General features: G+C 33.2%; 1 protein-coding gene across 1 annotated transcript in view; it reads right to left on the reverse strand.

The window, feature by feature from the left end:
• The window catches only part of LOC129221213 (uronyl 2-sulfotransferase-like), a 63,073-nt gene extending 49,344 nt beyond the window's left edge, over positions 1-13,729 (reverse strand). The window contains exons 1-2 of the mRNA XM_054855668.1: positions 13,636-13,729; positions 5,321-5,479 (exon numbers count right to left, since the gene is read on the reverse strand). Coding sequence (XP_054711643.1) covers positions 5,321-5,382 — 62 coding nt within the window. The 5' untranslated portion in view covers positions 5,383-5,479; positions 13,636-13,729. The remainder of the gene's footprint in view (positions 1-5,320; positions 5,480-13,635) is intronic.
• Between the last annotated feature and the right edge of the window lie 453 nt (positions 13,730-14,182).

A 14,182-nucleotide genomic window follows, 5' to 3' on the forward strand; every position in this document is an offset into this window, starting at 1 on the left:
TGGAGGAGTTCAGAAAAAATGGAGTCAAAAGTACAAGACGCAAAAAAGGAACTGTGCAACTTATTTAAGCAACCTGATATTGTCTACAGTGCTGAGACAAGCCATCTAAATTGGGTAGTCCTTGATAATAGCAGCATTCGAAATACATTTTCATGGCCAATCCATATATAAGGGGAATTTGGGGAACTTGCATTGAAAGAGTACTTTCATTTTTGGCAGTAAATTTACGCCTTCAAAAAAAAAAAAAAGGAAAAATGTTCTTTTTTTTTTTTTTTTTTTTTTTTTAATGGGGCAAAGCGAAAAATAAAACATTTTTCTAACGAAATACATTCTATTTGATTATAAAAAATATTTTTGCTCAAATGAATCAGTAAACAAAACGTTGAATGAATAAATGAAAAGATACTGATACCGAATAATTAAAAACATAATTATTTAATACATGAAGAAAAATAAATGAACGAGTAAAAGAATAAATGAACAAGAACATAAGTGAATGAATGAATAAGTGAATTACTAAATAAAGGAATAAAAATGAATTAACTAGTAGATGAAAATGTAAGTGATTTTATAAATGATGGAATGAGAAAACGAAATGAACTATTTCATTTTGCCTCGCACGCACATGACAAACTGTAAAAATTATTTTAAATACAAAAACTTGAAATCAATTAAATTAACACTGCACCGAATATTGGTAGGTCGCAATTTATGTCTAAAATTGTAACGGCGAGACCTTTATCATTTTATAGTAAAAAAATAATTTTTTACTTACAACAAACTATTACAATATGAAAAAAGTCAGTAATCCAACGTCAGAAAGCACAAATATTTGCAAAATATTGCAGACACGTGTTTCGGTGTTACAAGGAACACCTTTTTCAATGCAAAGAAGTGTGAGCTTCTGGATGAAAAGTCATCCGAGAAAAGCTGTTCCTTGTAACACCGAAACACGTGTCTGCAATATTTTGCAAATATTTGTGCTTTCTGACGTTGGATTACTGACTTTTTGAATTGTCAGCACAAAGGTATTTATTCGTTATTACAATATGAGTATCAATTTTTAAAAATTGTCTGCATTATCAAATGCTTTTACCTTTGGCGATATTTTTTTTCCTGACTGGAATAGACTACACGTGGAACTACATAGATAAAATATTACCAAAGAGTTGGCGATAAAAGCACAGTGTTGCCAGATTGGGGGAAATTTCCCCATTTTCGGGAAATCTGGTGCTCTCTGGGGAAATTTTGGGGAAATGGGTTTTGAGGGGAATTCTTTGGGGAAAAATTTTTTCTTGGGGAAAACCTGGGGAAAAAAAACCTCAAGGAAAAAAAAATTTTTTTCGTATTTAGATTCGTATCAAGAAGTAGTAGTTACATTGTTTGTATTAAACAGCGTTGGTTTTGCTTTGCTTAACTTTATGGAATTCGCATTATGTGGAATATTATGCTACGGAATTCGCATTAATGTTCTGTGTGAGTAACTAGTTGATACGTGAAACGGGTAAAAATAAGTGTGATGAAGAATATGTTCTTGGATAAATATATACAAAAATCATAGTTTAAATGTACATACAGAAGCAGAGTGGTAAATGCAAGTAGAAAAAAAAAACATTTGGCTATTTCTTATCTTTCAGGCGCTTGTATTTATGACTAGCGGCACCCGCATGGCTTTGCCCGTAGTAGAAAATTAAAAGGTCTTTTGGTTCCCCTGTATATTTACAAATAATGCATAATGAATTTCTTGCCAATTGGCTTGCCCACGTTACGGTTCCACGTTATGATAACTTGGTAATTTACTTGTCCATCTTATGATAATTTTGCTCTGGAAAATGTTCTTAAAATTGGAATAGAAAAAGAACAAAATCGAATTTTCGAAAAATCGCTTAAAGGTGCACACCCCCATGCTACAAACTAATTCTTTCCCAAATTTCATGAAAATCAGCCGAACGGTCTAGGCGCTATGCGCGTCACAGAGATCATGACAGACAGAGATACTTCCAGTTTTTTTTTCAAGTACAGATAAAGAAAGATAAAGATAAAAAAAAAAAAAAAAAGCGAAAATGGGAAGAAAAAAAAAAGTTGGGGAATTTTACAAGAAAATTTGGCTATTTGGGGAATTTTTTTTTTTCAAAAGACAAAAATATTAGAGGAAATTGATTAATTTTCTGAAAATATTAGTGAAATTATAATTTTTGAATTTGGGGAATTCTGGTAGAAAACATCGCTTTTTGTGGAAAAATTGGAAGGGAATTGGGGAAATCTGGATTTGACCATTTGGCAACACTGTAAAAGCAGACTAAATATTTCACCATTTCACTCTGTCCCGCTATTTTACTTTGCCCCACATTCCCCAACTAGTACTTCTTAACCTGGGGTCCGCGAGCAATTTTCATGTGGTCCGCAAACAGCTAGTGAAAATTAATCTTGGGTCCATGGCGGAAATTAATGTACATGCTCATCTTCGTATTATTTCGTCCGTATTGAGTAGTCAAACTTTATTGCATGCTGTGTATGTTTAATCAAATTTACACTACATGCAATATTTCAGCTTCGTACTACAGTACGATATTTTTTAGCGGTGAGTTGCAATCATACTGAAATTCGAGTTTTTATGATGATTATCTTAAAGTGATAAAATCTCAGAGTGAAAACATTGCAGACTTTGGATGTGTGCATTTATGGTAGTATACGATGAAAGTTCATTACTAAAACCAACGAACAGAAAGATTTCAACAAACAAGCTCTGTAAAAGCAAAAAACATGAAAAATAATTTCAAAATGTTTCGTCCAACTAGTCAAAACAAAGAGCTTAATTTGTTTATCAAACGTAACAAATGCAATGTTGCTTAAATTTAAAATTAATATTCAATTATTAACAATTCAATATACAAGCTGTTAATTAATAAAAAGGTTCCATTAAAATTGTAAGTATTTGTAAAATTTTGTATTGTAATTTTTATACTATTGAATGTTTCAATGCGAGTTATTGTGTTTTTTTTTCTCTGGAATCAAACAGTCCAATAATTGTTCTGTGTAAAATTTTTACTACTTGTGTAAAATTAATTTGTAAATATTTCTGTTAATACATATTTGTGTTTGTACTCCATACTAAATCAATTAAAAAACACTGCGGACAGTGCCTTTGGCGCTCTTTAGTGCTAAATTTAATACTAACTCGTGTTGAACTATAGTCAAGATTTTCTTAATGTTTTGTTATGAAGTTTGTAATTTATGTTTTATAATTAGTAATTTTTTTTAACTTTACTTTTTTTTTAAATTTTGCTTACTGTTATGTATGTGTATTTTGTTTGTTAATAAATTTTATCTTATCTTTATCTTATCTAAAATAAAAATTATTTCGCCAAATAATTAAATTAGGCCAAATAAGTACACAATTTCGTTTTAAAACAAGAGAAAAGTTAAACTTCCATATTAAATTTCGGAATGAACAGCAAAAAAAATGCAACGGCTTTCAAAAGCTACCTGATTAATTTAAGTTTGAAATATATTAAAGATTCAAAGTTCCTACCCGGATCGTTCCTATTTGGTGAAAGAGAAATCAATTATTTTCTTCGATGCATATTAGTAAGTTTTAAGCGCAAGAAAGTTGTTAACGATTTTATTTTTGGTATAATTGGTTGCTCAAATTGGCTACAGATGGAAATTTCATACTAATAAAATAAGCATGTAATATCAAAAAAGTAATAAATAAACGAAATTTTATATGTGTTCTTGCCCGTGAAACTCATTGCAGCTCTCGGGTAAAAAAAAATGATCACAACTGTTCTTAGCTATGATTCATTTATAACAAGTGGGAGATTTTTTACATTTTTAATTTATCATTAGTACTTGCGATTTTGCAGGGTAATACGTATATGGCATAAAATTGAGATACAACGAAAATTTAATTGGACTTTCAATGAAAGATGAAGGAAATCAAGCGCCGATTTAATAAAAAAAAAAGAAAAGAAAACAAATTGAATTTTGACGTCTTGAATTCGAATTATGTTTTTCGCAACCACGAATTGCGTTAGGATCCTACTCTTTGGGTTGATTTTTCCAGAAATAGAATGGAATGGAAATGGCCAAGAAATTTTTACCCGTCATATTATAGCTGGTGATTTTTTTCGACCAGGTAATAGGAGGCATATCCATAAAAAAGAAATAGTGATTAAGATGCAATAATAAAGATTGTATGGCCGATATCCACCAGTATACTTATCATAAAGATTATTAACAACGTATAACGTTATGTATTTTCATTTCTTATGATGGGATCTTAATGATGGGAATTAGCAATCTGGAAATTTCGTATTGAGATGAAGTTGCTGTTTAAGAGTCAGACAGGTTAGATACTTACCATTTTTGATTTTTCTGAAAAATTCACAGTGGTTTCTTTTAATGATTTTAGAAGATACGTATTTTTTCTTTTCGTCCAAAAAAAACTTATTGTGACTCACTAAAATTCCGGAAGTTGGTCCTTACTTAGTGTTTTCCTCAAAATCATCAACCTTCAATTTTCGATTATCTATGGGCACTGAGCTTCAACCTAAGTTTTTTTTCCGGGGGGAGGGGATTCAAGGGCGCCCATATGCAAACAGAGTTATTAAATTTCACATTTTTAATAACTTATTCATTAATGGCTGGAGGAAAAATGTTTTTACATTTTTGCAAAGAAAAAAAATACTAAAAGCAAGGAAGTTCTAATTTCAAAGCAGGGGGGGGGGGCTTGTGCTCCCATCACATCTCATCACACCCGAGGGTCCCCTGTTCCTATCACAGTTGTGACTCGCCCAGATTAGGGACCCCGGGAATTTGAAGCCTTATTTATTTACTTTTAAAACAATACATAATACAAAATACAGGGCACAGCAACAGAACACAAAACGCACGAAACAGAATACAAAACAAAACAGCAGAATACAGAATACAAACACCAGAATACACGAGTATATATATATGCATGTCACTTGAACGTTACATTTGCACAGGGACACTATGAAAAAACAGAAAAAAGTGTGAAATGCTGTCAGATGAAAAGAGCATTACGCGGGGCTCTGGATCAAATACCCCTCTGTAGATAAAAGGTTGAAAATTGCATCCATTCGTCGTGTGCTCCACTGGCCCTCTTATATGGGCGCCCTCGGGGGGATTACATCATTACATTTAGAGTCTAAATAGAAATATATTGTAGATTTTATGGCTGACCTTCGAAAAAATGTCAAGTTTGAGACCTCTTAGCTCAATGTATTGAGGTAATCGTCCTGCTATAACGGTGGTAAGGCAGCCAAACAATACAACTTTTAAAATTACTTACTTCTGAAATACTTTCAAATTTCTCGTTTTCAGATCTTCGACAAGCACCGACCTATGGGTCATATCCGAGTTATCATTTTTTTAAAAACAAATTCTGCTCTTCTTCATTCATTCAGTCATCACCAAAGGAGAAGTCACCATATTTTTTTTTTCTTCCTACCTAAAAGAAAAAATAATTGGAATCAAATCGAATGTTTAATTAATGACGCTGTAGTAGCCACCATTTCATACATTTGCTTTGAGTAAGCAGATTCCTTAAGAGTGGCACCCAGGAGTCAGGTTTTGAAATAAGCCCAAAGTGAGTGTTGTGTGGCACACGGCACTCTGGAGTCGGGTTTTGACATAAGCAGTTGTAAGCAGATCACTGCAGACATGTGTTTCGGGACTACAAAGGAACCCCCTTTTTAATGCAAAGTCAGTGAGCTTATGGATGACTCGACAGCCGACAAAGCAATTTAACGTTGTTATTTTTTTTTTACAACTATATTTGTGTTTCTTTAACATTGTTGGTTTTAACTTTTACAACAAAGGTTTTTGTTTATTTAGTATGGATACATTTTATTTTCTGAAAACCTGTGTCCCCCAAAGAATGAAGAAGATTTCCATACTTTAGCTGAAAGTGTATTAATTTCTACTCATAATATTAAAGATATATAACAAATATCTCTTATTGTTCAAAATAATTTGTAGAAAATACGCGAAAAAAATGATTCAAAAGCATGTCGGAATTATAAACAAAACCTAATTATTTTTAAATCACTCCGTTTCAAGTTCCTCTTCCACAATAAATCAACCACTCCTCTATTACCCAGAGATCGGCAAAGCCATTAGAACACTTCATAAATAAATGTCGCAAATGAACCGTCTGATTTTTATCGTGACATCCCTAGGCAATTTCTTGCATTCCATATGGCAACGCAGAAAGTCGTCTGACCAGAGCAGAACATAAAAACAAAGAAGACCGAGTGTTCGAAGGTGTTAGCAGAATTCATTTTTCTTGCAAATTGCTGGTTCCATAGCAAGACCGTTCTGCTAGCTCTCACAGTTCACAGCTCGGGGAGGTCTTGACCTTTTGCGGTGTAATTAGTGTGATTTTCTCATGTAATTGGAAACAAACAACTACGTTGGTCTTGATGGCAGAAAAAAGGAAAAAAGATGAATGATAGAAATTGCATAGATATGTGCAAAACAAATTTAGTTTCCATTTTAAGGAAAATAGTTGATGGTATGTCTGTTGTGGATCGAAAGCTTCTGTATTGTCACACATTCCTATTTCCCATGTAGCGGCGCTCCGATAGGAGGTCACTCTGACCTCCCAAAAATGTCCTTTTTCGACAAATTTTGTTTGAAGATTCGGAAAAATCATCGTTATTCGGCAAAATTTGCATCATTTGGTGAATTTTGAAGTTCCATTCGGTAAAATTATCATCTTTCGGCAAAACTGGAAGTTCCTTTTGCAAATTGAGAATTTCCGCCTTTCAAAAATTTAATTTTCGGTGCGCCCCTGCTCCTTTGCATAAGTGAAAATTTCGAAGCACTGAATGTAGTCATTACACCATTACAGAAATCAGGTTCATTCCAGAAATCACCCAAATAACTACCTAAAAAGATGCTCTGAACCAGTGGCATATAGGAGTTGGCGGCAGTGACTCCCGCCGCGCCAGGGGCGCAAAACTGAAAAGGGCAGCAATTGGGCAAGATTATTTCGAAAAAATATCATGATTTTTAAATAAAGTACTTTATTGATTATATTCCTACAGACAGGGGTGTACACAGAAACTATGGGGCCCATCATAAATGACTTTTACGTACGTCCTTCTATATTGTTTACTCCTATATTTCACTCATCATTCTAAAAATCTCGGACCCGGGTCAACAGGTGTCCCTTCTCAACCCCTGTGCACGCCCCTGCGTAAAGAAGTGATACAAAAATTCGTCAGAGTAGAGCTAGAAAGGAAAATGAAATGACTACTCAAAAGAGAATTTAGCATTTGTGGGGGTACTCAATTTGCACTTCTACACACCAGTGGCGTATCAGTCAAAGATAGTGGAGGGCATTCCGCCCCGGATGATCCCTTATCTTTGTGAAGGGGGCAGTTGTTTAACTATGGATGGGAAAAGAAACGTATTAAAACATTTTTCAAATAAGATGAACATGTACGGCACGTTATGTAATTATTACGATTTATATAAGGGGAGAAAACCCCTTCCAAAGTTTACCAAAAATTGTCTAAACTGCGTTTTTCAAGCTACAACTTCGAAGTTTAATCAAGAGCGATGGCGCACCCTCCATTTGCAACAACCCGACTATTTCATAAAGCACTCCTAATTATACTTTTTTATTGTTTTATTAGTTTTTGACGTTGTTGAGTAAAATCCTCTTCCAAAAATCCCTTTAAATTAAACCAATGCAAGTAAACTCTAGTTAAAGTTTGCTTCAATTTTTTGACTTGACTTTTTCACTCAATCATGTTCTGTGCACAATTCAGAGAAAAACGTGGTGTATTTCACGATACTCTAAGTTCCTCTATGATTTGCAAGTTTGCTATATACAATGTACGTATGAGGAGAGAGTCGCAGTATTCTTAAGCGAGTCTCTCGTTACCAGGGTTGCCAGACGTCCCGGATTTCAAGGGACAGTCCCGCATTTTGAAAAATTGTCCCGCGTCCCGGGGAACTTCCATACGGGACGGCTAAAATCCCGTATTCAGGCTAATAAAAATCCGCACCCTTTCACCGTGCAGACCTTTCACTGTGTGACTTTCATTATTTTTGGATCTCTAAAACAAGCTATTGGTAGATGATACACCGGATGTCGCGGATATCACAATGGACGACGAAGTGTGTGACTGGGTTCACACACAAAGTCCTGGATCCGATAGCAACCTATTAGCTTCTTCAGAAATGGAATTGACCGCCTAAGTGTTGCAACGGGATAAATGAACCAGTAGTTTTGGCGATTATTTTTGAGTTAGTAAAATCGTAACCGTTACTTTAGGCTAGTGACCACGTTTCATTTGAATGTCCTTATAAGTTTAATGTGTACTTTTATCGATTTCTATGCACAACATGCATAAGAAAACATAAATTAATTTCGTCACAAATTAACTGTATGTCTTTGCGCATGCGTCGTTAATCGCAATGAAAACGATTTTTATACTTTGATCGGCGACATTTTTAAGGTTTAATGCTTTGTAACGATTGAATTTTTCAGATTTATCATGAAGAGACGTTCTACGTCGGAAAGCACCCCTAAAAAATACACCAGTTCCAGTAATTGCTCCCAACCTCATAAATCCCCCCCCCCCCCCCCCCGCTTTCACTCCTAGAAACTTGCCCTGTAGTTACTGTTCTTAAATCTTGAAACTCTGCTCCTTACAGAACGTTAGAGAGAGGGTTATTGTATCTTGCTTAATAGAAAAACTATCCTTCCGGAAGTTGCTGTTGATTTCTTTAAAAACCGATTGCGGGACGCATGTGGAACAAATAAAAATTAATTTCACTTTCAAACTGAAAGTCCCGCCACAGACTTTCAAATCTTTTTATCTCCGGAAGGCAGATCATGACCTACGAGTATAATGCTCATTAACTGAAGCTGTTATTTGTTCTTTATTTCGTGCTTCGGGTAACCTAATGGGACAAAATGGGTGTTCAGTAATGGAGGGGGACTAGATGAGTTCGTGTGAAGTCAAAGTACTTTTGATTCATAGCATAGGACTTCCCATTTTGTGATTAAAAAATTGATTTTAAGAATTTATATAAAAAAGGGGGGGGGGGGAGGATGTTTCTGACAAGACCGGTTTGGTTATCTGAACATTTTTTTTAGCAACACTGCAATTTCATGGAACACGTGTAATAAATTTCGGCTCTGAGCTCCATTTTGTCTTGTTTGTTTTGTTAATTTGTTGTTTAAGCTTTCTGTCGTTCATTCTCGTTGCTTTTACATGGCAAGAAAAACAACATGGAGCGAGGAAAATCTTTTATTTTCAAAATGTTTAATATTTAATTTTTTTAAAGGTCCGATTTTTGAAACAAGGCGTGGTCTTTATGACGTCACAAGTCATGCACTTTGGCGAGCACTCCACTGGCGCGCTGAATGTTTACGCTTGCTGTCTACCGCGTTTCCAGGGTATGATGATTCAGAAGCGAATTAAATATATTGCACTCTACGCTTGCTATATCGTTGCCAGTACATGTGAGTAAAGATTCGAATTAAATACTGCGCTCTGCGCTAATGGCATCAGTGAATGGCATTTCATCCTTTGTGACGTTATGTGCAGAAGCGTAAAAAATTAAATTAAATCTGCGCACCGATTAAAATAAATTTTTAAAAATATTAAATTTTGTCAAATTATTTAAAAGACGGTCGAATCCTATGTTTTAAGCATGCTTTTCCAGAAAAAAAAAAACTTCTAAAAAATTCTTCTAGAAACGATTTTTTAAATTTTCGGAAACAAGACCATGCGCTCGACTTATTCTCGTTACCATGACACTCTGAAAAAACAGACCAACATCAACTTTAAAAAAAAAAAAAAAAAAAACGATTGTTCAACTGGTAAGGGTGAACTTCTTGATGCTTTGATTCAATGAGTAAAATGTGATGACGCGAATTAAAATACAAATCAAAGGTTTTAAATTTCTAGTATTTGGCTTCAAGTTTATCAGACTAAAAAGGTCGTGTTTCCTTAATAACATTTTTTTTAATTTAAATAATTCTTTAAAACCTTTATGAGCATTTTATGCACAGTTATTCAACAAGCAATAAATTAAATTTCAACGATACAAATCATTCTCTTTTTTTTTGAAATAAAGAGAAATGAATGAATTTTATTTAAACATTTGTTTAACATTATTCCATTTCTGCATATTTAAAAAATGTTTCTTTTTAAATGACTACAATAATCATCAACAAATCTTTTTTTTAAACATGTGCCAAAAATTTTAGTTATTTATAAAATGATGAATAAACGCACAGTTGTGTTTAATGCAACCTATTAACTATTATGTATTGCTATATTGTTTATTAAAATTCAAAATAAATGCAAATAAACGTGTTTAGCTTTTAATTGCTATTTTCACTTTTTATTCATTTAAGGAAATTGAATTCATAATAACTTTAAATGATGCGTGTTGCAAGAATTCAGTTTACATGTTGGCGTTTAGCAAGCCAAATTTAACATGAAACAGCTGTTTAACTCAATGTTACTATTTTTAAAAAATGTCACACGGTGCAATTGTAGCATCAATTAACATTGAGGAATAAAATTAAAACTTTGCCAGACATTTATATTTTCTAAGTGCAAAGTGAAACTTTGCACTTTGAAAAAAAGTTGAAACTTTTTTTCATGGTGTTACCTCCTGCCCCCCATTAACGGGGGGGGGGGGGGGGAAAAAGAGTTTTTAATATTTTACGTACGCATTTATGTATGACATTCCTACAATTTTTAGAAGCAACCACATTTGTGTCATAACGAAGTTTTAAGTGGACTAATGTACAAAAGAAAAATAAAAACTGAACGCTTTTTATCTAACTTGCCTTTGATGCATATGTGCAGGCCGTCGATAGGTCAAATTGAAGGGGGGGGGGTATGAAATTGATGGCCCCTTAATGATTTTAAACCTATCTTAAACACAGGGAAAGATAATGGGGTTTCGTTTTTTTTGGATAAGAAAATGTCATTACTAGATCTATGGATAATATGAACCTAATCCTCAATAACAAACAGTATGCACTCCATGAGGTGGGATGGGAAAAGGGAAGGTCCAGGGGGTTCCTCCACCCCCCGGAAAATTTTCAAATTTTTAGTCTTAAAAATGCGTTTTAACTTCATATTTTTCAAAAACTTGCAATTCCACTTTGGGTGCCCCCCCCCCCCAGACGGTGACACCCGATGTGAACTACCCTCTCGCAGCGACGTCACTGAATATGGTGTAAAACTTTAGAACTTAAAGTACCGCATAATATAATATCCAAGTGTTTCCCCCTTTTTTAAGTAGCATATATTTTATATAAAAGATGAGCAGTTAATTATAAGTTGAAAAAAATTGACTTTCTATATTTATTACTACTTAACATTATGAGGGCTTTTTTTCTGGTTACTGTGTCATATTTAAATGAACTTTTCATAGGAAAGCTATGATGTGTCATAAGATTTAAGAAATATTGGAACACACAAAACTTTAATTTAACATCTGTGTTTTCTCTCCCACTAAAATTGCTTTGAATGTAATAAAATTACTAAGTGACAATTTGAACTAATTTTGCACTGTAGTGCTATCAAAGAAATTATAATAGGGTACGGTATTGGAACTTTCATTCAATATTTAAAAAATGTGTTTGTTTATCAATCATTAAACAATTAAATTTGTTTACTACTCGGTTGCCGAGTATTGAAGTATCCGGCCGAACCGAATATTCAATTTGTCTGCTGAAGATGCAGTATACCGAATACCTACCAAATATTTGGAGCATCTCTAATTCCTCTAATATAGGAAAAATTCTTGGCACTTTTTCTGCAACAACAGCTTTTAATTTATTCTAACAGAATTACTTATGCCCTCAAAAAATAAATAAATAAATAAAAAAAAAACTGCTTGAAAAAGTAGAAGCTTCGAATTAGAAATATTTTGCATACGCAGAATAATTAGATAAAGCTTGATCCTTTTCCCCCTTTTGTTTTTAAATTAAGTAAACACATTTTTTTTTTCAGAACTGTTTTCAAGTAATGTTTTTACTTCCTTTTACATCGCGAAAAAAATTTCACTCAAAAATCGGCCTTAATTTCCATTTTTCTCACCCCCGAATGCATGTTGAGTTTTTTTTTTCGACTCGATCACACGTGGATATATGCCTAGGAGCGTACAGTCACCCGAAGTATCCATTTTGACGACCTCCGAGTTAATTACAACGAATTTTCTCGTGACGTCCGTATGTACGTATGTATGTGTGTATGTGTGTATGTATCTCGCATAACTCGAAAACGGTATGTCCTAGAAAGTTAAAATTTGGTATGTAGACTCCTAGTGGGGTCCAGTTGTGCACCTTCCCTTTTGGTTGCATTCGGATGTTCCTAAGGGGGTCTTTTGCCCCTTTTTGGGGGAAAATCATTGCTAATTTCGATGTAAACTCAAGTTGTGTTATAATTTGTCGGACACTTGGCGATATATCGCCAGTCTTTTGGGCGGCACGATTTTTTTTCTTTTTTCTTTATTTTTTATATTTTTTATTTATTTGTTTACTTTTATTTTATTTTATTTTTTATTTATTTTTTTGAATTTAGTTTCAATTTGGCCACTGTTGGTGATATTTAGAGAGTAAACAAATGAATCAAATTAAAATTGCCAATAATGGCTAAATGACATTAAATACGGAAGTTGCAACCTATTAAATGTTCATATTTTGGCTATTGGATATTGTTAATTGACCCTCAAAACTAAAAAATTCACCAAGGTGTAATTAGATGAAGTTTTGCTATTTCTCAGTTCATCTATATAGATGTTTTTTCGTGAATGGATTTTTCACAAAAATCCGGGGTTTTTTTTTTTTTTTTTTCAAATGTATAGCCCGATTGAGTTAAACTCAGAACAAAATATGAATAAAATTAAACCGTAGACGATTTGTAACTAAGACGACGAAAATGTTCTCTCTAAATAAATATTTAAAAGCAACCTCATCATGGTAATCTAAAAAATAATGGTAACATCAACTTTGGTCAAGTGAGGATAACAAGCAATTCGTGATTGCTCAAAAATATCGGAAGCATCGCACGCTGCATACGAGTCGCACTGCAGACCTTCAGTGAAAAAACTTCTCGTATTGTTTATATTTATTCAAGTTCATAAACAGGAAAAATTAAAAAATAAATACCAAGTAGGTATGCTTATAATATAACATTAATGGATATTTATATTTCCGAAGATGCACTGCCAACGTTATCACATTTCATTGTACATGTCCAATGAAAGGTAATTAATGAGATAAAAATTATTCAAAACACATTTTTAAAAATATTTTTCAAAATACATATTGTAAAAATCAGATGAGAAAAATAAACTAATATCAAAAATTACATTGTTGTTTGCAGCGAACAAAAAAGTAAAATAAAAAAGTAAAATGAAACAAAATGAGCAACAAATCTTGAGAAAAAAAAATCGCATTAAAGGAAAGAGGAGGGTTTTTTAAATTGTAATAACATCGATTATGCATAATAAGTACGTTTTAAGACATTTTTAGCTACATTTGAAATATCTTACAAGCACGCGTAATTTTCATTTTTTTAATATTAAAAATAGATAAAAATATTTATTACAACTTACGAATTTATATGATCACTAAAGTATTCCAAATGCTGAAACAAAAAATATACGACAGAACTTCTTTAGCATATTATCCAAACAAGGAGCTGCTCGGAAATAATAATTTAAGTGGAGAACTGGAACTGAAATGTTGGATTGATTCAACTCGCTCGCGGAGAATAGGGTTGCAAGACTACTAGCGGCGCCAAGAGACGTGAAGTAGTGAAAAATCGGCCGCCAAATTTTATGCGTAATTTAAATAATAAATAATTCTTTTTTTATTTCATAATCATAATTTTTCTCTTTTTCGTTTCGCCATAAAAATAGGAAAATCTAAACTTTTCATACAAACACAAAGACATTAAAACATCCCGAACAAAACGATATTTTATCGAGACGTTCTTTTTTTTTTTCAGGACGGAAATTCGTAAATAAAAATACTTTCCCCATAAAAAAGAGGGGAGGGGGGGTCTTACTGTAATAATATCGATCTAGTACAACAATTACATTTTAAGATATTTTCAGCAACATAAAAATATTTTTCGCTACAAAATTAGAGCAATTTTTT

Source organism: Uloborus diversus, chromosome 4 (assembly GCF_026930045.1).
Source record: "Uloborus diversus isolate 005 chromosome 4, Udiv.v.3.1, whole genome shotgun sequence".
Lineage (NCBI taxonomy): Eukaryota > Metazoa > Arthropoda > Arachnida > Araneae > Uloboridae > Uloborus > Uloborus diversus.